Source organism: Canis lupus, chromosome 24 (assembly GCF_011100685.1).
Source record: "Canis lupus familiaris isolate Mischka breed German Shepherd chromosome 24, alternate assembly UU_Cfam_GSD_1.0, whole genome shotgun sequence".
Lineage (NCBI taxonomy): Eukaryota > Metazoa > Chordata > Mammalia > Carnivora > Canidae > Canis > Canis lupus.
In genome coordinates, this window is record NC_049245.1 from 18461638 (window position 1) to 18484324 (window position 22687).

Here is a 22687-nt window from a genome sequence, read left to right on the forward strand (position 1 = left end):
AGAAATGGAGAAAAGCCAGGCTGATGGTCCTGAGGCCACAGGTGGGCAGGACAGTGTACCCACCAGGCCATCATTTCTCTCTTTCAGTCCTTGGGCTTCCTTTCTCAGATCTTTTGTCCTGCTTATGGTCCAAGGTCATGAAAGCCACAGAGCAAGAGTCAAGGCTTGAAACCACTTGTGTATGTATTGTCATTTTTAAAGTAGGCTCCATGCCCAGCTTAGAGCCCAACACGGGGCTTGAACTCACAACCCTGAGATCAAGACCTGGGCTGAAATCAAGAGTCAAATGTTCAACCGACTGAGCCACCCAGGTGCCCCAAAACCACTTGTTTTCTTCTGGTTTTCCACTGCTTCTAATGGTCAAAGGAATGGATCGGCCCCTGCTAGAGTTGAGTCATTAGGGATGTGGACCTAGAATCAAATTCAGCAGTTTGACATTGTATAGCTAAGGGCATCGCCATCTTCTGTCACTTGAGAGAGCATCATTGACTCCTTGTCTCTGACAATACTCATCTGCAAGTGTCAGGTGCGTTGGCTGCTCTAGATTGCAGTGACAATGTGTGGCTAGCCCCATCTGGTACTCAGACCCAGCCTTGCCCAGTTGCAGTTCCAGGATGCTAGGGGACCTTAGACTTCCTGAAGGACTCAAGTGGAAATATCAGCTAAATGCTATGGCTCTCGCTAAGACTCCTTTTACAGGCTGGGCCCATTCTCTTGAGGCTCAGCAGGGAGCTCATGGCAACCTCCTTTTTGCATCTCTTTGGGGCTGGACCTTTAAGCCCAGTATTCAGAGGTTGCCGGTGAAGGGAAACTCCAGAGGCTTCTCCAGTTAAGAACTGTATTTCCTAAATGCGACTTTTATCTTCATTTATAGGATTCTTGGGGGAATGCTATGGTATAGGGCAGAGTTTTCTTTTGCCCCCAGAGTGTCTTGGTTCTGTTTGGCTTTCTGTAGCCGTAGCGGTTGAGCTTTAACATCCAGTGGAGTTGTTGTTTTTAAAATTAATCTATTTTGAAATGATAAAATTTTAGAAATAGAGGACATATTGGTGGTTGCCCAGAGTTAGGGATGGGAATGGGAGGCAGGAGGCATGGTTATAAAAGCAGCACAAGGGATCCTAGTGGTGTTTGAACTGTTCAGTGTCTTGACTGTGGTAGTAGATGTGGATATAGGAACCTATACAGGTGACAAAATTGTCTAGAATTTATGTGCAGGCATGCACACACACAAAAAAAACCTGAAGAAATCTGAATTTTTAAAAATGAACTTTAAGGAATTTAAGGGATTGTATTTCTTTATACTCCAGAATGTTGTAAAATCATTCTTTAAATTATTTAAAACATTTAAAAACAAAGTCTCTCTCAAAACAAAAATTGAATTAATCTAAAACACATGCCCAAATTGTAGGCTTAGGTTGCAAACATAAAACAGAGGCCAAAGGACACCTGAATAGGATATCTGTTGTTTAAAAAGAAAGTTAAAGTCCTGCTGGGGTTTTGTTTTGGTTTTTGTTTTGCTTTTATTTTTAATAAAGAGACAACTGACAAGAAAGAGGCAAACATGAAAAGCCAGGTTTTTTTTGCCTTCATCCTGCATTTGAGACAGTTCAGACACAAGTGATCAAGTACAAGCTCTGGTAGCTGGAGCAATGTGCTTCCTTCTGTAGTGAGGGCTGTTTCCTCTTGTTTGGAGGCCCGGGCCAGGATGATTATAGAGCAAGGGCTAGGGAGGGAGAAAGGGCCTAGCAGCCTCCCTCTCTTAGCAAGTATAGTGAATGACCCCGAGAGCCTCTTCTCTTGCCACAGCAGTTCCTGGTTGCAGTGCCCAGGTGCATCACCTACATACGCTGGTCTCACCAAAGACTTGGGGGCCTATTTTCTCTCCCATCCTTTTCCATTAAATAGAATGCTCTGAAAACCCAGGAATTTTCTAGCCACTCTCTCTAAAGAATAACCCCTGGTATTAAAATGACCAAAATCTGCAGGACTGGTAAATCTTTCAGTTCTTTTCTTCCCTAAGAAATGAGTCTCTAGGCTCATACCAAACATAGAAAATGAGAAGCTTCCAAAATTTATTTTTAGAAGAGGGGGAAAGCTAATGCTTAGGAGCAAAACTGGGGCACTTAACCAGGATAGTTAAATCTGGTAACATGACCACAAAGAGTTTGGGGCAGTATAGACATCATTCAGTCCTGCCTAACAAGTGTGCATAAGGCCTGGAAGTGCAAGCAGTGTGGGGGCTCTACTGAATCCGGGCCCAATGAGACACTGCACAACCGAGAAACGGAACCCCATGTTGCGATACACACCATGCCTAGGCAGGGAGAGAAACCAGGGAGCAGAGAGCTCATTCTAACAGCTCCCTGGGTGGCCCAGCAGTTTAGCACCTGCCTTTGGCCCAGGCTGCGATCCTGGAGTCCCGGGATCGAGTCCCGCGATGGGCTCCCGGCATGGAGCCTGCTTCTCCCTCTGCCTGTGTCTCTGCCTCTCCCCCCCAGCACCTCTCTCTATGTCTATCATGAATAAATAAATAAAATCTTAAAAAATAATAATAACAGCTCTCTGGCTGCTGGGCCCTCATGGGGGTGCTCTAGAAGCAGGCACACCCTATTCTTGATTGAAGCACTGCTAGTTGATCAGGACTGGGGCAGACCTGGGGGTTGGGATGTGAATATTGTAGTCTGGGGGAAAGCCAAGTACCATTTTGCAGATGAGTTATTTATAGGAACTCAGGAAATGGTTCAGGCAGGCTATACCTATCCCCCCAGCCACCACCACTAGCTTCCCAAGGGCCCAGGGTAGGACCCAGGCCCATATGATCAGCAAGGCTGCCTTCAGATTTGCCTTCCGTCCATAGGAATAGACCTTTTAAAAAAATTAAAAAAAAAAAAAAAAGGAATAGACCTTTTTAGTGATAGGCTAGATCAGTTGGGAAAATGTGCTCTACAAGGAAAAGAGTGGAGGCCCCTTCTTGGAGTGGCCATGGGTCTATCCAGGATTGAACATCCAGTTCATTCATCTGTCCTGCTTAGGCACCACAGATAATACCATTCAACAACTACTTTACATTATTACTGCAGAGACAGACTATGAACACATGAATGAGAAAATACAGTGTATGTAGCTGATGTTCAGTGCTATAGCGAAGGATTGAGGTAGGAGCAGGTTGTGCAGAAGGAGGGTTGCTATATCACATAGGCTATAGGAAGTCAAAGGATACCTCTCTCATAAGATGCCATTTGAGCAGAGACCTGAAGGAAGCAAGGGAGCAAGCCTGGCAGACATTTGAGGAAAAGAGCATCATAGGAGAGGGGACAGAGAGTTCCAGGGAGGAAGTATGCCTGGTATGTTCAGGGAAGAGCCAGGAGGTCACAGTGGGTAGATTCAGGTAAGGGAAGGAATAGTAGGAGGAGAAACTCCTTGCGGTTTGGGAATCAGATCATGGACAGCTGTGGGGGCTGTTGTAAAGGCTTTAAAAGCTTTGATGCTGAGTGGGACGGAAGCCACTCACTCAGTGGCTTAGCACAGTAGGATTAGCACAATCTCTCTGGCTTCTCTGTTAAAAACAGGTTGGGCAGGGGCAGGAACAGAAACCAATGAGGCCAGTGAGGAGGCTGTGGGGTGATCTGTACAAGAAATAACCATTTGGATCCAGTAGTGGAGAATGTGAGCAGCAATCTCATTCTAGTTATATTTTGAAAATTGAGAAAAAATTAAGTCAGTGATGACTCCAAAGTTTTTGGTCTAGCAGCTGAAAGAATGAGTCCCCTCTGCTGAGAAGGACAAGGCATTGGGAGGAACAGGCATGGGGAAATTGTATCATGAATATGTTAAGTTCTAAGAAAAAAAAAATGTTTTTAATATTTTATTTATTCATGAGACACAGAGAGAGAATCAGAGACATAGGCAGAGGGAGAAGCAGGCTCCCTCTGGGGAACCCAATGTGGGACTCCATCCCAGAACCAGGATCATGCCCTGAGCCGAAGGCAGACGCTCAACCACTGAGCCACCCAAGCGTCCCCTAACTAAAAATATTAAATTGGCTCTGGAAGTCTGGAATTCGGAGGAAGTTCCAGGCAGGAAATACAAATGCAGGTGGAGTGGGGCACCTGGATGCCTGAGTGTTGAGCATCTGCCTTTGGCTCAGGTCGTGATCCCAGGGTCCTGGGATTGAGTCCCGCATCAGACTCCCCTCGGGGAGCCTGCTTCTTCCTCTGCCTATGTCTCTGCCTCTATGTGTCTCTGGTGAATAAATAAATAAAATCTTAAAAAAAAAAATGCAGGTGGGGTTTGACATGTGTCTGCTGACCTACAGGAGTGTATCATGGTCCCCATTTCTCTCTTGTCTGCGTTTTCTATGAGGTAGAAAGAGAGAAAAAGATATTAAAGGAAATAAGCCAACAGAGGAGCTCCTAAATTGATTGGAAAACAGGCCTAAGGACACCACGTCCCATCCTTAGAGCACCAGGGTCATCTACAGGCTTCTCTTTATTCCTGGAAGTGGTGGGGGATTTTCCACTTAATTCTTGCAGAGTTAGGAGTGCTAATGAAGTTTGAGAATGCAAGAACATTGTAGAATGCAGGGAAGGGCTCTAAATCATTAAGTGGTTGACCCCAAGGAACCCAGTCACAGGCTCCTCCTTGTAGTTTTCCTTCCATGCTTGCCCAATTAGCCCCTCAGCATTCTGCAGTCACAGTCAATAAACCAATCTTTTTCTTTTTCCTCCCAGCTACACAGATGTCATTGATGTCGTCCAGGCCCTGCAGACCCATCCAGACTCCATCGTCAAGTCCTCCTTCATCATTGGTGCCATCACAGTGTGCGTGGAGCCCCTGAGCTGCTACATGGAACACAGGTACAAACTTTGGATCCTCTACAGCCCACAGGATGTGGTGGGTTTAAGTGTACAGAAAGTGATTTTCTTCCACCCACCAGAAGGAGACACATCTTAATGTGTGTTTGTGTTTTGGAACGTGTTAGTCTACCTATGTACAATGAATACTCAGTTGTTTGATTAGTGCTAGGTTCTCAGAAGACACCTATAGACCAAAGCCTCTCACCACTTTGTGCACTGAAAAGTTGTCCATCTAGGCAGTGGGACTTGAAAGAACTTCTCCCAGAAAGAAAGAATGTTCATGACCACCTTTTCTTTCCCTCTTTACTACAGGGGGTATGCTTGGTTTCCCATGGTACTCAGAGTATCTCAGAGATAATTTTTCCTGTGGTGAAGCTTTTTTTTTTTTTTTTTCAGATTTATTTGTTTATTTGAGAGAGAGAAAGAGAGAGTATGAGCAGATAGAAGGGCAGAGAGAGAGGGGGAGAGAGAGAATCTTTTTTTTTTTTTTTTTTTTTTTTGAGAGAGAGAAAATCTTAAGATGACTTTCTGCTGAGGGGGGAGCCCACACAGGGCTTGATCACACAACCCATGAGATCACGACCTGAGTTGAAATCAAGAGTTGGCTGTTCAGTTGACTGAGCCATCCAGATACCCCTATGGTTAAGCCATCTTAAAGTTGTCTTACATCAGTTAATGACATTCATTCTCACTGCTAATAAGTGAGCATCTGCCTCTTGGTTTCAGCTCAGATCATGATCTCAGAGTAATGAGATCCAGCCCTGTATTGGGCTCTGCAATCAGTGAGGTGTCTGCTTGAAAGATTCTCTCGCTTTGCTCCTTACCACACTCGCATGCATGTGCTCTCTCTCTCAAATAAATAAATAAATCTTTAAAAAAAAAAAAAAAAGAAAAGAAAACTGGGCAATAATATACCCATAATCTAACTAACTCAGCATCATTTTTGTGAATTCCTTGCCTTTTTTCTCCGCATTTTTTTACAGTTGTATACATATAATTTTATATTTTCCTTCTTAGATTAACATAAACATATTCAGTAACTTAACATATGTATGTTCTAGTATCACTGTGGTAATTGCATTTTGATTAATTATGTAATTATATGTGTGGATATACATGCTTGTCTTAACAGTTTCCCTGCTGTTAGGCACATAGGTTGTCTCCAACTTTTCTCTATTATAAATAATGCTGTGGGAACATCTTTATCCATATAAATTTCAGATAATTTCCTTAGGAAAGGTTCTTCAAAGAGATACTAATTAATGATATGATCAGTTTTATAACTTTCTTTCCAAGTTTTTATTTAAAGATGAACTAAAGGGCACATGGTTGACTCAGTCAGAGGAGCATGCACCTCTTGATCTCAGGGTTATGAATTCAAGCCTCACATTAGGTGTAGAGATTACTTAAAAATAGAATCTTCTAAAAAAAAATAAAGACGAATTAAAACAGAAAGATGTTTAATGTGTAACTAGATACGAACATTTTTAAAAGGTAGGAAAAGATAGTAATAAGCAAACAACAGATGGAGGTTAATAAAAAAAAAAAATAGGGACACTTGGGTGGCTCAGTGGTTGAGCTTCTGCCTTTGGCTCAGGTTATGATCCCAGGATCCTGGGATTGAGTCCCACATCAGGCTCCCCACTGGGAGCCTGCTTCTCCCTCTGCCTGTGTCTCTTCCTCTCTATCTTTGTCTCTCATGAGTAAATAAATAAAATTTTTAAAAATATAAAATAATAAAAAAATTAAGGAGAAGAGGAGTTAACAGGGTAGGTGGGAAGAGCTCAAAGAAGAGATATAAAAGGTCTGGGGAAATGGGATCTTCTTGGGGTGATGTAATGTTCTAAAATTGAATTGTGATAGTTGCACAATTCTGTAAATTTACTTTTTATAAACCATTGAAATATACACATTAAAATGAGTAAATTTTATGATATGCAAGTTATACCTGAATAAAATGAAATGACTGGGGGGACAGAAGAGTTTAGCTAGCAGAAGCAGGTGGAAAATGCACTGCTAGAGCCCTAGAAAGAAAACAAAGATAGTGGAACACCTGGGTGGCTCAGTGGTTGAGCATCTGCCTTCACCTCAGGGCATGATCTTGAGGTCCTAGGATTGAGTCCCACATCAGGAGCCCACTTCTCCCTCTGCCTATGTCTCTACCACTCTCTATGTGGGTCTCTCATGAATAAAGAAAGAAAATCTTAAAAAAAAAAAAAAAAAAAAACTACTATGGCAATGAAAATCTCAAAGCAGTGAGAAGTAGAATAGACACTGCAAAAACTTAAGTCTGTGTCAGAGCGCCTCAAGCTTGAAAAAATAACAAAATGAAGAGGAAAAATCAGCAAAGAAATGAAGATCATTAGAGAAAAGAGAGGGACTATAAAATATAGACTTAGCTTTTGTGATGCAGATACCCATTTCTGTTTAATGTTTATGAAATGTTGAATAATGAGTGTGCCAACATATGAGGAATAAGGGTCCTTAAGAGAATTCAAATGAAGAAATAAATGAGAAATATATAAAAGGACTGAAGATGAGCATATAATCTAAGTATAGAAATAAGGCTATATATCATGTATAAATTAGGGTCATGGGATATAAAAATATAAGTAACAAAATCATGGGTGTTAGGAATATGAGTATACTAATTTCCTTGTTTTTTTCATATTGGAGACCAAAAGTATTGAGTCAATAAGAGTTACTGATTTGCTCATTTTTTAGAAATTAATGAGAAATTTCCAAATTTACCTTTGAACTCCTTCCAGAAAATAATTTCAGTAGTAGCTTACTAATGACCTGTTGGAAAACTAATGATTAGTCCCTGTCCATGGGCTATGGGGCTGTTATATTCCATGTGCAAGAGATTCATATGAAGTAGAATAAGAGAACTGTGGCACCCATGGCCAGTATTAACCATAAAATTTTTTTTTAATCTTTTTTTTACATGGCCATCTGTGGAAATTTAAAGTATGGCCACAGGCGCCGCCTGTAGCCGGGTGTGATCCTGGAGACCTGGGATCGAGTCCCATGTCAGGCTTCCTGTATGGAGCCTACTTCTCCCTCTGCCTGTGTCTCTGCCCTCTCTCCCTCTGTCTCTATGAATAATAAAATCTTTAAAAAAATAAAGTATGGCCACAGCAAAAACATCCCCTTCCATCAAGAGTTGAAGAGTTTTGTTTTTCTTTTTTTAAAGATTTTTAATTTAGGGCAGCCCTGGTGGCGCAGCGGTTTAGCACTGCCTGCAGTCCAGGGCGTGATCCTGGAGACCATGGATTGAGTCCCGCGTCAGGCTCTCTGCGTGGAGCCTGCTTCTCCCTCTGCCTGTGTCTCTGCCTCTCTCTCTCTCTCTCTCTCTCTGTGTCTCTATGAATAAATAAATAAAATCTTTAAAAAAAAAGGTTTTTAATTTATTTATTCATGAGAGCCACAGATTGAGAGAGGCAGAGACACAGGCAGAGGGAGAAGCAGGCTCCATGCAGGGAGCCTGACGTGGGACTCAATCGCAGGACTCCAGGATCACGCCCTGGGCTGAAGGCAGGCACTAAACTGCTAAGCCACCCAGGGATTCCCCGAAGAGTTGAAGAGTTTAATCTACTTTTTATACTTTGAATTTGGGCTTGGGCATATGAGTTGCTTTGAACAGTGGGACATCAAAAAGCAAGAAATAAGCAAAGGCTTAAAAAGCATTTACACATTTGGGTTTTCCCTCTCTTGCCTCTAAGAGCTGAGACCACCATGTAAATAAGCCTGGGCTAGGCTGATAGAGGGTGAGAGATCATGTGGAGAAATAGGCCTAGCCATCCATTCCTCCCATCTGAGCCGAGGCCCCAGTTGGTTATGCGTGAGACCATCTTAGACCATCAACCCCAGCTGAGCTGTCCAAGCCAAAACAACTGCCCATTTAATCCACAGAATCATGAGGAACAAATACATTGTCATTATTTGAAGCCACTTTAGTTTTGGGGTTATTACATAGCAACAGTGTAGGAAAATAGGTACATGCATACAGTGTTGATAGAAATATAAAATGATATAATCTATTTGAAGACAAAGTTGACCATTCCATTGCTGGAATTTTGTATAATTATATTTATACAAATGTTCAAAAACGTGTGTGTGTGTGTGTGTGTGTAGGGGAGTTTGTTTCAGATGGAATTCTTAATTCCCAACAGTAGAGCCTACTCCAGTATGTTTTAATGGAAAGGGATTTACCAAAGGACATTATAGCTTGCAGAGTCTCCAGGACAGCCAGGCTATATTGGCTAGGCAGCCAGGGAGCAATGCTCAAACCTCTTAGGGCTGCCCTGGTAAGGGGGATACCCAGCCACTTCCTTCATGAGAAAATGGGGTCTGCTTATTCATCCTCTTAATCACCTTGCTCACTGCCGTTGGGAGTCTTGTAATAATCTGGTTAGTGGAACATAGGTATGTGCTTACACTACACTGCAAGAAAGGCTGGAAAAGTAGTTTTGTGTTGTTTACAAAAGAGATGGACTTCCTAAGTTCAAGCCTAGGAAAGTTGTTTAGAAATACTGACCAGGCTGAAACATGACAGATGTGCTCTGCAATATTCAAAACAGCACCGTTTATAGTATCAGAGCGCCTGGCTGGCTCAGTTGATAGAGCATGTGACTCTTGATCTTGGGGTTGTGAGTTCAAGCCCACGTTGGGTGTAGAGATTACTTAAAAAATAAAAATCTTTACTAAAAATATCCCACTGTTTAGGGGTGCCTGGGTGTCTTAGTTGAATGTGCAACTCTTGATTTCAACTCAGGTCATGATCTCAGAGTTGAGATCGAGCCCTGCATTAGGTTCTGCACTCAGCATAGAGTCTGCTTGTCCCTTTCCCTCTGCTCCTCCTCCCACTCACACTCTCTCTAAAATAAATAAATAAAATCTTAAAAAAAAATACTATCATGTCACAGAACTGGAGATAATCCAAATACTCATTAGTAACAAATTGGTTAAATTTGGGGATAGTCATATAATGGAATACTATGCAGGCATTAAAAAAAAATCAAGTAGAGGGGATCCCTGGGTGGCTCAGCAGTTTAGTGCCTGCTTTCAGCCCAGGGCATGATCCTGGAGTCCTGGGATCGAGTCCCACATCCGGCTCCCTACAGGGAGCCTGCTTCTCCTTCTGCCTGTGTCTGCGCCTCTTTCTCTCTCTCTCTCTCTCTCTCTCATGAATAAATAAATAAATAATTTTAAAAAATAAATAAATAAAATTTTAAAATCAAATAGATTTTTATGTACTAATGCATAACAACGTCCACAATATTTTGTGAAGTGAGAAAAGTAAATTGTCAAAATAATATGTATTTTTTTAACGTTTATTTGTATGCACAAAGGAACAATCTAAGAGGATACATACCAAACTGTTAGTGGTTCCTTCTGGGAAATGGCCACTTTCTTGGAGGCAGGTTCTGGATAATGAGTAAACCATTTAATATTTCGTAGTATGTATTTTGCTTTTTAAAATAACTTTATTGGAATATAACTCACATACCATAAAATTTACCCTTTAAAGTATATAATTCAGGGGCTCAGTTGGTTAAGCATCTGAACTCTTGATTTTGACTCAGGTCATAACTCAGGGTCTTGAGATCAAGCCCCGTGGTGAGCCCCACGTTGATCTCTGCCTTGAGCGTGGAGCTTGCTTAAGATTCTCTCTCTCCCACTGTACCTCCCCCCAACCCTGCTCGTGCTCTGTCTCTATCTTAAAAAAAAAGTATACAATTCAGTCACTCCCCATTTCTTCTTCCTCCCAACCCCTGGCGGCTATTATTAGTCTATTTTCTGTGAATTTGCTTATTCTGGACATTTCATACAAATGTAATCATGTAACATGCAATGTTTTGTGTCTGGCTTTTTCACTTAGCAAAATGTTTTCAGGGTGCATACATGTTTTAGCATGTGAGTAACTTCATTCCTTTTAATGGCCAAATAATATTCCATTGTTGGGATATACCATATCCTATTTTTTTTTCTTTCTTTTTTAAGATTTTATTTATTCATGAGACACACACACACAGAGAGAGAGAGAGAGAGAGGCAGAGACATAGTCAGGGAGAAGCAGGCTCCATGCAGAGAACCCAATGCGGGACTCGATCCCGGGCCTCCAGGATCAGGCCCTGGGCCAAAGGCAGCGCTAAAGCGCTGAGCCACCCGCTGCGCTGCCCTACCACATCTTATTCATTCACTCATCAGTTGATGGACATTTTGGGGCTATTATAAATAATGCTGCTAGAAAAAAAATAATAATGCTGCTAGAAATATTTGTGTACAAGTTTTCATATGGTCATGTTTTCTATTCTCTTGGGTACCTAGAAGTAGAATTGCTGGGTCATGTGGTAACTGTACTTTTAACTTTGAGGAACTGCTGTTATCCAAAGCCACTATACCAGTTGTTTTTTCACTGCAGTGCATGAGGATTCCAAGTTTCTCCACATCCTCACCAACACTTTTTGTTTTCTGTCTGTTTTGTGTAGAGTAGTATATCCTTGCAGTTTTGCTTTTCCTTTCCGTAATACTAATGATATTAAGCATCTTTTCATTTGCTTATCAGCCATTTTTATGTGGTTTTTTTATAGAAAAGTCTATTAAATCCTTTGCCCATTTTTAAATTGGGTTGTCTCTTTTTTTTCCTTTTACTTTTTTTTTAAGTAATCTCTATACCTACCATGAGGCTTGAATTTACAACCCCAAGGTCAAGTATCACATGCTCTACCAACTGAGCTTGCCATGTGCCCCTGAGTTGTCTTTTTTTGAGTTGCAAAAGTGCTTCCTATATTCTGAATCCAAGTCCTTTATCAGATATTTGGTTTGCAAAAATTCTCTCCCATGGTTATCGTTTTACTTTCTAGATAGTATCCTCTACATCACAAAAGTTGTCAATTTTAATGAAGTCGAATTTATTTTTTTCTTTCATTGTTTGTGCTTATGGTATTATATCTAAGAAAGTACTGCCTAATCCAAAGTCACAAAGATTGGGACGCCTGGGTGGCTCAGCAGTTAAGCATCTGCCTTTGGCTCAGGGCATGATTCTGGAGTCCCGGGATTGAGTCCCACGTAGGGTTCCCTGCAAGGAGCCTGCTTCTCCCTCCGCCTGTGTTTCTGCCTCTCTCTCTATGTCTGTCATAAATAAATAAATAATTTTTTTAAAAAAAGTCACAAAGATTTATCCCAGTGTTTTCTTCTAAGCATTTTAGAGTTTTATATTTAGACCTGTGTTCCATCTTGAGTTAATTTTTACATGTAGTGTGAAGTAGGTGCCCAACTTCATTATTTCAGATGTTGATATCCAGTTGTCCTCACACCATTTGTTGGAAAGACTTCTTTCCCCACTGAATTGTCTTGGCATTTTTGTCAAAAACCAGTTGACTATAAATGCGAAGGCTTATTTTTTGGTCTCTCAGTTATATTCCACTGACAGACCTGTCTGTCCTGCTGGTACCTCATTGTTTTGATTATTGTAGCTTTGTAATAAATTGGAAAATTGAGAAGTGAGAATCTATCAAATCTGTTCTTTTGCAATATTGTTTTGACTAGAAGCGCCTGGGTGGCTCAGTGGTTGAGCATCTGCCTTCAGTTCAAGTCATGATCCCAGGGTCCTGAGATCAAGTCCCACATCAGGCTCCAGCAAGGAGCCTGCTTCTCCCTCTACCTAGGTCTCTGCCTCTCTCTCCCTCTGTGTCTCTCATGAATAAATAAAATCTTTAAAAAAAAAAAAAAAAAGGTTGTTTTGACTATTCTGAGTTCCTTGAATTTCCATGTAAATTTAAGGATCAGCTTGTCAGTTTCTATAAGAAAAGACAATGAGATTCAAATTCAAGATATGGGGATGCCTAGGTGGCTCAGCGGTTGAGCGGCTGCCTTTGGCTCAGGGCATGATCCTGGGGTCCTAGGTTTGAGTCCCACATCAGGCTCCCTGTGTGTGGAGCCTGCTTCTCCCTCTGCCTGTGTCTCTGCCTCTATGTCCTCTCTGTCTATGAATAAATTTTAAAAAATCTTTGGGATGCCTGGGTGGTTCAGTGGTTGAGTGTCGGCCTTTGGCTCAGGTCATGATCCTGGAGTCCTGGGATCGAGTCCCTAATTGGGCTCCTCACAGGGAGCCTGCTTCTCCCTCTGCCTGTGTGTGTCTCTCTCTCTGTATGTGTGTCTCTCATGAATAAGTAAATAAAATCTTTAAAAAAAATCTTTAAAAACAAATTCAAGATATGATTGTATACATCTGTTTGAGAAATACTGCCATCTTATATTTTTTTTAAAGATTTATTTATTTATTTATTCAGAGAGAGCGAGAGAGAGACACAGACACAGGCAGAGGGAGAGGAAGAGGGAGAAGCAGGCCCCATGCAGGGAGCCCGACATGGCGATCCCGGGTCTCCAGGATCACACCTAAACCGCTGCGCCACCGGGGCTGCCCGCCATCTTATAAATATTAAAGTCTTAACAATCCATGAACCTGGCTCTGTCTTTCCATTTATTTAGGTCTTGAGTTCCTTTTAGCAATGTTTTATAGTTTTCAGTGTACCAATTTTATGCTTCTTTTGTTTAATTTATTCCTAAGTATTTTGTTATTTGTATGTTGTTATAAATGGAACTGTTTCCAAATACTATTTTTGGATTGTTCATTGCTAGTGTATGGACATGCAGTTGACTTTTTTATTTTTTAAGATTTTATTTATTTATTCATGAGAGACACACAGAGAGAGAGGCAGAGACATAGCCAGAGGGAAAAGCAAGCTCCTTGGAGGGAGCCTGATGCAGGACTCGATCCTGGGATCCTGAGATCAGGCCCTAAGCTGAAGACAGACACCCAGGCATCCCTGATTTTTTGTATATTGATCTTACATCCTACAGCCTTGGCTGAACACATTGATTAGTTCTGTTCGTGTTTTATATATACTCTCTAGGATTTTCTATATACAAAAGTGTGTCATGAGTAAACAGAGATAGCTTTACTTTTTTTCTTTTCAACTGGATGCCTTTTGTTTTTCTTGTCTAATTGCCCTGACTAGAACCTCCAGTATGAGTAGAAGTAGTGAGCATAGACATCCTGTCTTGTTCCTGATCTGAAAGGGAAAACATCTAGTCTTTAACATTAAGTATGGTGTTAGCTGTGGATTGTATATTGCTTTTATAATAAAAGTTTTTTGAGAATCAAGTTTTTAAAACTCTTCAATATTTTTTTTTTTTTTTTTTTTTTTCTAAATGGCTGCCTTAGCAAAAATAAAATTTACACCAGTGCTTCTAGATCGTGGTTAAAAAAAAAACAGGTAGGACAGAGTGTAGTAGGGCTTCTTTTTCCATTCTGTGAGGTGGGGATTAGTGTGTCTTCTTTAATTCAAGGATAGGCTCAGTTTAGATTCAGGATGGGTCTATGTGAGATTTGCCTGGTATCTTTATTTTACTGGATTTCATTCCGTGAGTATCTATCTATTGTGTCTGCTGTGTGCCAGGGACTATTCTAATCATTGAGGGGGCAGCAAGGAACAAATCATCCCAGATCTCTGCTCATGTAGTATTTACAGTTTTGAGGATATGCATGTAGGAATTATGGGGCCCATGTTTTGAGTTAGATTGGATCAGTATTTACTAGAACTTTATATAAACCAGGTAGTTGGTTGGCAAACTACAAAATGCGGGATAGCTTTTTTTTTTTTTTTTTTTTTTCAGATTTTATTTATTCATGAGAGACAGACAGAGAGAGGCAGAGACATAGGCAGAGGGAGAAGCAGGCTCCTTGCGGGGAGCCCAATGCAGGACTCCATCCCAGGACTCCGGGATCATGACCTGAACCAAAGGCAGATGCTCAGTCACTGAGCCATGCAGGTGCCCCAGCAGGATAACATATTATGTGAGATTTATGACCACATTTTTTTCTGTTACTTAGAGGAAGAGCTGGCCAATAACATAAACATAATTGTATATACATTATTTTAGCATTTATTGTCACAGAACTTGTCTGCTCTGTTTAAGAGTCCTATGCCAGGCATCTTCAAAACTACCACTATTTTAAAAAAAAAAATACTACAGCTTAGTAGGGAGGATGATAGGTAGAGAAGGAAAGCCGAGAGCCAACATTCACTTTATACTATTTGTCTTGCACTGTGATACTTTACCCCTCTTAATCTTCAAAATACCCTTTTAAGGTAGACATCATTACCACGTTTTACTGTGAGGGAGCTGATGCTTAGAAAAGTCAAATAATTTTCCAGATGTCACACCAATGCCATGTACACAATCATGATATAGAATAAGAAGTGTCATAGTAAAAGATTTAATGCAATTTTATAAGAATTATAAAGAAGCGGGCAGCCCGGGTGGCTCAACGGTTTAGCACAGCCTTCAGCTCAGGACATGATCCTGGGGTCCTGGGATTGAGTCCTACGTCAGGCTCCCTGCGTGGAGCCTGCTTCTCCCTCTGCCTGTGTTTCTCTGTCTCTCTTTCTCTCTGTCTCTCATGAATAAATAAAATCTTTTAAAAAAAAAGAATTAAAAAGAAGCAATGATAACTTCTGGTTGGATTCGGAAAGAAAGCCAGCGTGAATTTGAACGACAGAGATGCCAAAGATGCCAAGATATGAGAAATTGCATTCCAGTTTTAGAGAGCCATATATATGTGTTCCATGTGTTCCATATATATGCAGTTCCATGTGTTCTGAATATTTTCTTTGCAGTCGTCAGAGGTTGAAAGCATGAACATCCAGCCTTTGATTGGATAAGATGCCTTGAGGGAGAACTTTGCTTGTCTTGTCTAAGAAGTGTGTCATGTGAATTGCTGCGGGCTGCTGTGAGGAAACAAGCAGGGTGCTGAGAAGGGCCGTTAAGGGCATGTACTGTAAAAGTCACAGACACTGATGGGGACAGACACTTTCTAAGAATATATTTGCTTTGTGTCAGGTCATTCAGACTAAGTGCAGTGAAGTCAGTGAGTTCTGTTCTTGGGAGACTCTAGTGTTGCTGGATGGTTGTCTTTTCCCTGTTCCAGGGCTCTTGATCTTGCTCAGAGCATATGGGAGTTCCTTCTTGGAATTCCTCAGAAACCATGAGGAAGTCAAGCAAGAGCTCTACATCAACAGTCCAAGGTGGTATTCGTCCAGCTCACTTATCCACCAAATTTGGTTCCAAATGGTATTTTCAGAAAATAAAACTTGCCAACACCAAGGAGGTTGTGGGAGAGAAATTACCCCCTGGTGTTTTGAACATCATTACTACCTGCACCTAGAGGAGCAATAGTTCAGAAGTGTGGCTTCAGCAAGCATCTCATTTATAGGGACAAAAACCATAGGAGTTCTCTGGTGCTAAACAGACCTGCGTCCGTCCCTATATAAGCCCTCCCACTTCTTAGCTTTGTGTGAGGCCTTGGGCAAAGTGCTTAGACTGCTTAGCTATTATACTTAGTACTGCCTACCATATGCCCTGACTTATTGAATAATTCAGCTTGGATATTCACATTTTTGTGGGAAATAATAAATAACAATTCTGACATTAATAGTTTTTAAATATTTCTTTTCTACCCCCTCCAGATTTCTCTTTCCTAAATGTCTTGACCAGTGTTCACAAGGTAAGCAATATGTTTTATTTCCTGCTTTTGCATGCCTTTCAAATTCTGTTGTTGTTTTTAAGATTTTATTTATTTACTTGAGAAGGAGAGAGACAGAGGGAGAGTGCATAGGAGGAGGGGGAGGGAGAAGCAGACTCATCACTGAGCAGGGAGCCCAATGTGGGGCACAGTCCCAGAATCCTGGGATCACGACCTGAACCAAAGGCAGATGCTTAATCAAGTAAGCCACCCAGGTGCCCCTCAGATTCTGTTTAGATGCAACAGAGTTTTCTTCACATTCCTTCCTCTCATTCTAAAATCTAAAACAAACAAAATTGGTCCAGGAAAAACTTTGACATCTTTTTCTTTTATCATATTTGATAGGCAGATTTATTCCTGAGTTTGTCTCTTAAGATGATAAGCCCCAAGCTGGGCTTAAGTCTGCCCTGGCCTTCCAACTAATATCAATGGACAGAAAAGGTATTAGATATTCCTAGCTTCTAAATCAACAAGATCTTGATACACCTCTCCTGTCCCATGAGTGCATAGTGTGGTCCAATAGGACCTTCTCCCTTAATCCCCTCCTACACACACTGGAATTTTCCACACCTCCTTGGTAGTGTTTAGAAAAATCCACCCATCCTGTAGGTTATATTCAACCTTGCATTGTCCTCCCATCTGGCAACCCTGCCAGCAGCACTTTTTAGTCATATTAACTATGGTGCCTAGAGACCCAGAATAAATTCTGAATTTCCTGTACTGATGATAAAATGTTCATTGTTGTCAGAAGACCTGGGGTCTGAGCTTCCTGAGCCAGCCCAGCAAGAAGAAATCAGACAGAAGAAAATAACGTGGTGTCCCCAACACAGTTTTACCCTCCTGACCCCATTGCCAGTCCACAGGGAGCGGAGACAACTGAGCATACCAGAGCTATTGTCTTGGGAAACAGCTGAGCTGGGTGCTGCACAGGACGGGAGCCGGGTCACTGGAGGGAGGAATGTATGTTTTGGACTGCTCCGCCAGGGAGTCTCAAGTCCAACTTTTAGAGGTCCTTGTTGCTTTCCCAGAAGCAGAGTAGAACAGAGGTGGCTGGGTCTACCCAAAGTATCCACTCCAGGTAGAGGAAGGAGATTTTTTGGAGGTTGGGGGATTAGGAACTGATGATAGACTAGATATGGGGCATGACTGGAAGAAAGAGGTATCTAGTATGATGAACTGCTTTAAGTTTTGAGGTTGGAAGTTTGGGAAGGTTGGTGGTACCTGTCCTTGAGATAGAAAGCATAGGCAAAAGCATAGACGGATGGGATAACCAAGGATCACTGTCTGGTCCTTGGATGTATGTTTGCAAGTCATGGTCAAAGCTAAGGGTATGGGGCATTAGTCATCCCCTGTCCATCACATGATTATTTCCACCCTAATGCACCTTGGCTTCTTGGCACTTTCTTCCTCAGTGCCCCTTTGTTTTTTTTGCACACAAAGCACAGATGGTCAGACTGCCCTGGCAGAGAGCCTTGGGGAGGTGCTCTGTCTTCATTGTCTGTGAACCTTAGGCCAATGTTATAGGAGGAAAGCCCTTTTAGGCCAAGACAGACTGGATTCTCTCTGGCATTTGGTAGACAAATTTCATTAACACTACTTACTCAGTGTTTAAAAGCAACTGTGTCAGATTCTGTGCATGTGTAAAGACAGGGATATGATCAGATGGGGGTAGATGACCTTGAGGCCATAGAAGCTGTTTTTCTGAACTCCAAATCACTTGCAGAGTGACAGTGTCTTAGTAATTATCTTACCTTTGCGTCTGGGCCCAAAGGACCCTATGAACTAGTATGACCTGGCTTACCATGGGCATGGGCTATCCAAGGAGGGAAGAAATAAAAGGCAAGTATTTCTTTTATCCTCAGAGATTTGGTGGCTAGCTTGGCGGTGGGATCTGCTACCAGTAGACAAACACTTCATGTCCTGAGGGAACATATTGCCTCCCTTTGCTCCTGTTCATGAGTCATGCTCCCTGATTCATTGCTTTTACAACAAAGGATTGTTTTACAATGAGAAAAGGACTATATTGCAGCCCCAAGATGATGTGTGTTACAGAAATCCAAGGATTAGGAAATAATCTCAGCGCTTAACCAGCAAATAAGACTCAGTATAATGCTGATTTGAAAGAAGAGTGAAGACATTTTACTACCATGTCTTGCTTTTAGAAGTATCTATAGGTAATAAACAAACTGCTTTCTCCTGGGCTTCTTCTAGAAGCCTTTAGCCCATACTAGGACAGTCAGACCTCAGGTGTTTCTCCACTCTAGGGAATGGGCAGGCCAGGCTACCCGCTCACTCACAGCCCAGACTGGTAAGACCTTGGCCGAATATAGGTATCCATTCTTTGATACAGAGCAGAAGGAAGCTCCTGGCCCAAGCAAGATGAAACTGTCCCCGGTGGCCTCTTCACCCTGTGCTCCAGATAACTGCTGTACCTGCCTCGAAGATGGCATTTCCTTTTGGCAGGTGGTAGTTTGCATAGCTGGCCTAAGGAATGCTGAGGATAATCCTTTTGCTTGTTTCCCTATAAAGCAAAGCCCCTTTTCTGTATCTAATTCCTGACCTAGAATCCCAGCCCCACAGGGTTTATCTACATGATACTGATGAGGCAGACAGGACTTTGGGCAAGGTATCCATCAGAAATCCAGACCCCAGCCTTTTTAATGGACAGGACAGTTCTGTGCTTGTGACCCTGGTGCATGCCACTTAAGTTGCCACATTTGCACAAATCTGATTCTCCAGTTTCTTTTGCCCAAGAAGATACGAAACAAGAGTCCTAGGGCCTTTAAAAGTCTTCACTCAGCTTTTACTGATTCCTTGCTGCAAGATCCATCACAACCATTCTTGTCTTCTACTCCTGGCAGTCTCCTAGATCTCTTGCAGGACTCTGGCTCTTGTGTCTGCCACCTCTGGAATGTGCTGAGTCTTCTAGAACCCTGTTTTGCTTCCCCACTGTGCCACATTCTGGGTCTACCCTCCTGAACTTGCCTTACTCTGTTTCCAAAGGCCCCAGTTAGGCCTTGGTGCAGCCATAGGACATGGAGGTCTAGCATTAGGCTCAGCAGGCTCACCCTCGGTGCTTCCCCTACAGCCTCCAGAGTGACATTTCTAAATGGGACTGAGTGCACAGGCACAACCAGTGTCACCTTCATTAGGATCCTTCTCTGACACTGTGGCTGAAGGATAGTACATCTTAATGTTACAGCTTCCGAACAGAAATTTTTAAAATATTTTATTTTTTTAAAATTTTTATTTATTTATGATAGCACACAGTGAGAGAGAGAGAGACAGAGACACAGGCAGAGGGAGAAGCAGGTTCCATGCACCAGGAGCCCGACGTGGGATTCGATCCCGGGTCTCCAGGATCGCGCCCTGGGCCAAAGGCAGGCGCTAAACCGCTGCGCCACCCAGGGATCCCTTTAAAATATTTTAAAACAGAATAAACAAAATGCTGACATATTCTCCATTTGAATTCCTAAGTCTCTGCTGTTACCACAACTAGGTCATATGTGGAGACATTGGGAATAGAGGTTTTGTGTGGGAGAGGCTCATAAGAAAAATGTGATTCTGTATATTCTTATATACTTTCATAGACTATCTGAGAAAGCATACCCCAAATCTGGTTGTCAGTGGTTGCCTCTGGGGAGGAGAACTAGGACTCAGGGTGCCAGAGGAGGGACAAAGAAGCTTGGTTTGAATACCTTTTTGTAGTTTATGAATTTTCTATCAAAAATGTATATATACCAGTAAGTCTTAGAAACCTTTCAGATGGCTGTTTGATGAATGGGATTTGCCCAGACTTAGAAGTGGGAAAAACTCTGGCATGTGAGTACCCACAGCTTAGCTGCTTAGAAGCTGCCCTGGAAATCAGGTTGCATGTATCTTTTATAACACTTGATTCATTTGTTCATTTATTCAGCAAATCTGTATCCAATGCCTGTAGCCAGTCCTGGGAGATTGGGGAAGGCTTCTGGAAGAGGTGCTTTTCAAATTGTCTACAGCCTGAAGGAAGAGTTGAGCCAAAAAAGAGGAGGGGAAAGATGGTTCCAGGCAGAAGGAACAGCAATAGCAAAGGCCTGATGGTGACCAGAGCACACCCAGGGCACTGAGGAAACACAGCATGGCAGATAGATCAGGCAGGCCAAGAAGTTGACAGTCATTGGAACGCATTGAAATATTTTAAGTAGGGAAATGATATGATCAGATTTTGTTTTTTGAAAGAATGCTCTGACTACATTAGTTAGAATGAATTGTAGTAAGAGAAGCCTGAAAGTGCACAGAATCAGCAGTGGCCTGGCAAAGAGACCGGTAGTCTGAATTAGACAAACGGTAGCAGGGGTTTCTTTAGCACTCACCAGGCCTGGAGGAAGACTCAGGTGCCTCCACAGCCCACATTTCGGGAACTGGGCAGCCTTTCACCAAGTGACAGGAGGAGGCAGAGCTGTACTTAGCACTTGGATGTCAAAGAAGACCATTTAGGAAACTCATCCTTGAATCCTGAGAGGTCTCTCAAACACTGTGCAGAGACCTAAGGGCAGCTTAGTAGCTGAGCACTAACAGATACCTGAGAAGAATAGGACCTACATCTCAGAACCAAGGAACTGATAGATACTCAAACTGTCCATAAGCACTTAGGGAGGAGGTTCTGTGCTCAGCAGGTGAGCTGTAAGTCCTGGTGTCTGTGGTCCCAAGCACCTGGTATAACTAACTGTGTGTGTCTTTTCCCCATGGTAACAAGGTTGGCATGAACCTCCAAATCCCTGCTCCCTGATCATGAATGCATCTGGACTGTTTATGAGGTTAGATTCAGTCTTTAGCAATTTTGGAACACTTTTTTCATTAGTATGAGTGGTGAGAGGAAGAAAGTATCATTTACTTCTGCCTCAGACTAGAGGATCCTGGAAGTCACCTTAAATCTAGTGATGGCCACTTGTTTAAACCATGGACTCAGTAGGCTCTTCTGGTGGGAGTCACATGACCTAGCTTCCTGCTGGGAAGCTGTGACACTGTGGCTGAAGATGGTCTATTTTAAAGCTTCCTAACAGAAATTTTTAAAAACTTTAAAATAGAAATGGATTTTGTCAGTCTGAGAAATGGATCCCCCCCAGTGTACATGTAGAGGTCTCATTCTTAGGCCGTTGCTCTGCTGACAGTGAGGATGGTGGTAGTGGTGTTGGCTGTAAGTTGCATTTAATGAGTTCTCACTATCTGTAGGTCCTGTGATAAGCATTTATTGATAACCTGCGGGTATGTGTTATTATTCCCATCTAACAGAGGAGGAAATTTGGCTCAGAGAGAAAGTTGAGCAATTTGCCCCTGATGTCATTCATTAGTAATTAGTGGAACACCACTTCAACTCATGGTCTGCCTGACTCTAAAACCCGTGTTTTAATTTTTACATTATGCTGTCTTTTTACATCTATGAAGAAGATAAATAAGACTGAGAGTCCTTATTTTAAATACCACCTGTGTTATTCATAGGAGCTTTTATAGTTTAGAGAAGGGGAGAGAGCCAGGTGGCATGAGGGAAGGATTGAGATGGTAAGGTAATAGGGAAGGTTTTAATGAAAAAGCAAGCTTTACCAAAATTAAAAAGTTAAAGAGCTTAAGTCAAAAAACAAGGTGCAGAACAGTGTAAGATGGAACTATTTGTGGAAAAAAAAAAGGCATACACACATTTACTTGTGTATACAAAGCACATCCTGGAAGAAGATATCATAATAGTAATTGTCTCCAGGGAAAGGAATAGGTGGCTGGGGAGGAAGGTAATTTATTTATTTTCTTTGTGAACCCTTCTTTACATTGTATGAGTTTTGCCCTCAAAAACTAAATACAGCTATTTGTTTGTTTTTTTATCTACACACTCAACTGAAATAGTATTAGTATAGAGTCCACTATACTGAATATTCATTATTCAGGATCCTACAATTACAAAGTCAAAGTCTGCAATTTAGAGATAACCACTTAGGAACAAATCATTTATAAAAGCTAGTCTCTATTAAAAAAAATTAATGCTGAGAATTTAATCTTAGATATAGAGTTAATGATAATACCCATGAGAATTCTATTACAAAATAGAATATAAACATTGAAAATCTTGAAAACCTATAAATGAAATTCTATTTAATGAATAATAAGGAGGCAGCAGGAGATACTCTCTTTATATCTTCCAAAGTAGGAGATGAATAAAGTTTAGAGTTGTAAAATCATTATAAAGAGTGAAGTATATGGGGGATCCCTG

At 41.7% G+C, this 22687-nt stretch overlaps 1 protein-coding gene across 3 annotated transcripts in view; it reads left to right on the forward strand.

Moving 5' to 3' along the window:
• Positions 1-22687, forward strand: part of C24H20orf194 (chromosome 24 C20orf194 homolog) — a 141657-nt gene that overhangs the window by 100885 nt on the left and 18085 nt on the right. For all 3 annotated transcript variants that reach the window (XM_038571737.1, XM_038571738.1, XM_038571740.1), the window contains exons 28-29: positions 4731-4856; positions 16394-16431. In XM_038571737.1, coding sequence (XP_038427665.1) covers positions 4731-4856; positions 16394-16431 — 164 coding nt within the window. The remainder of the gene's footprint in view (positions 1-4730; positions 4857-16393; positions 16432-22687) is intronic.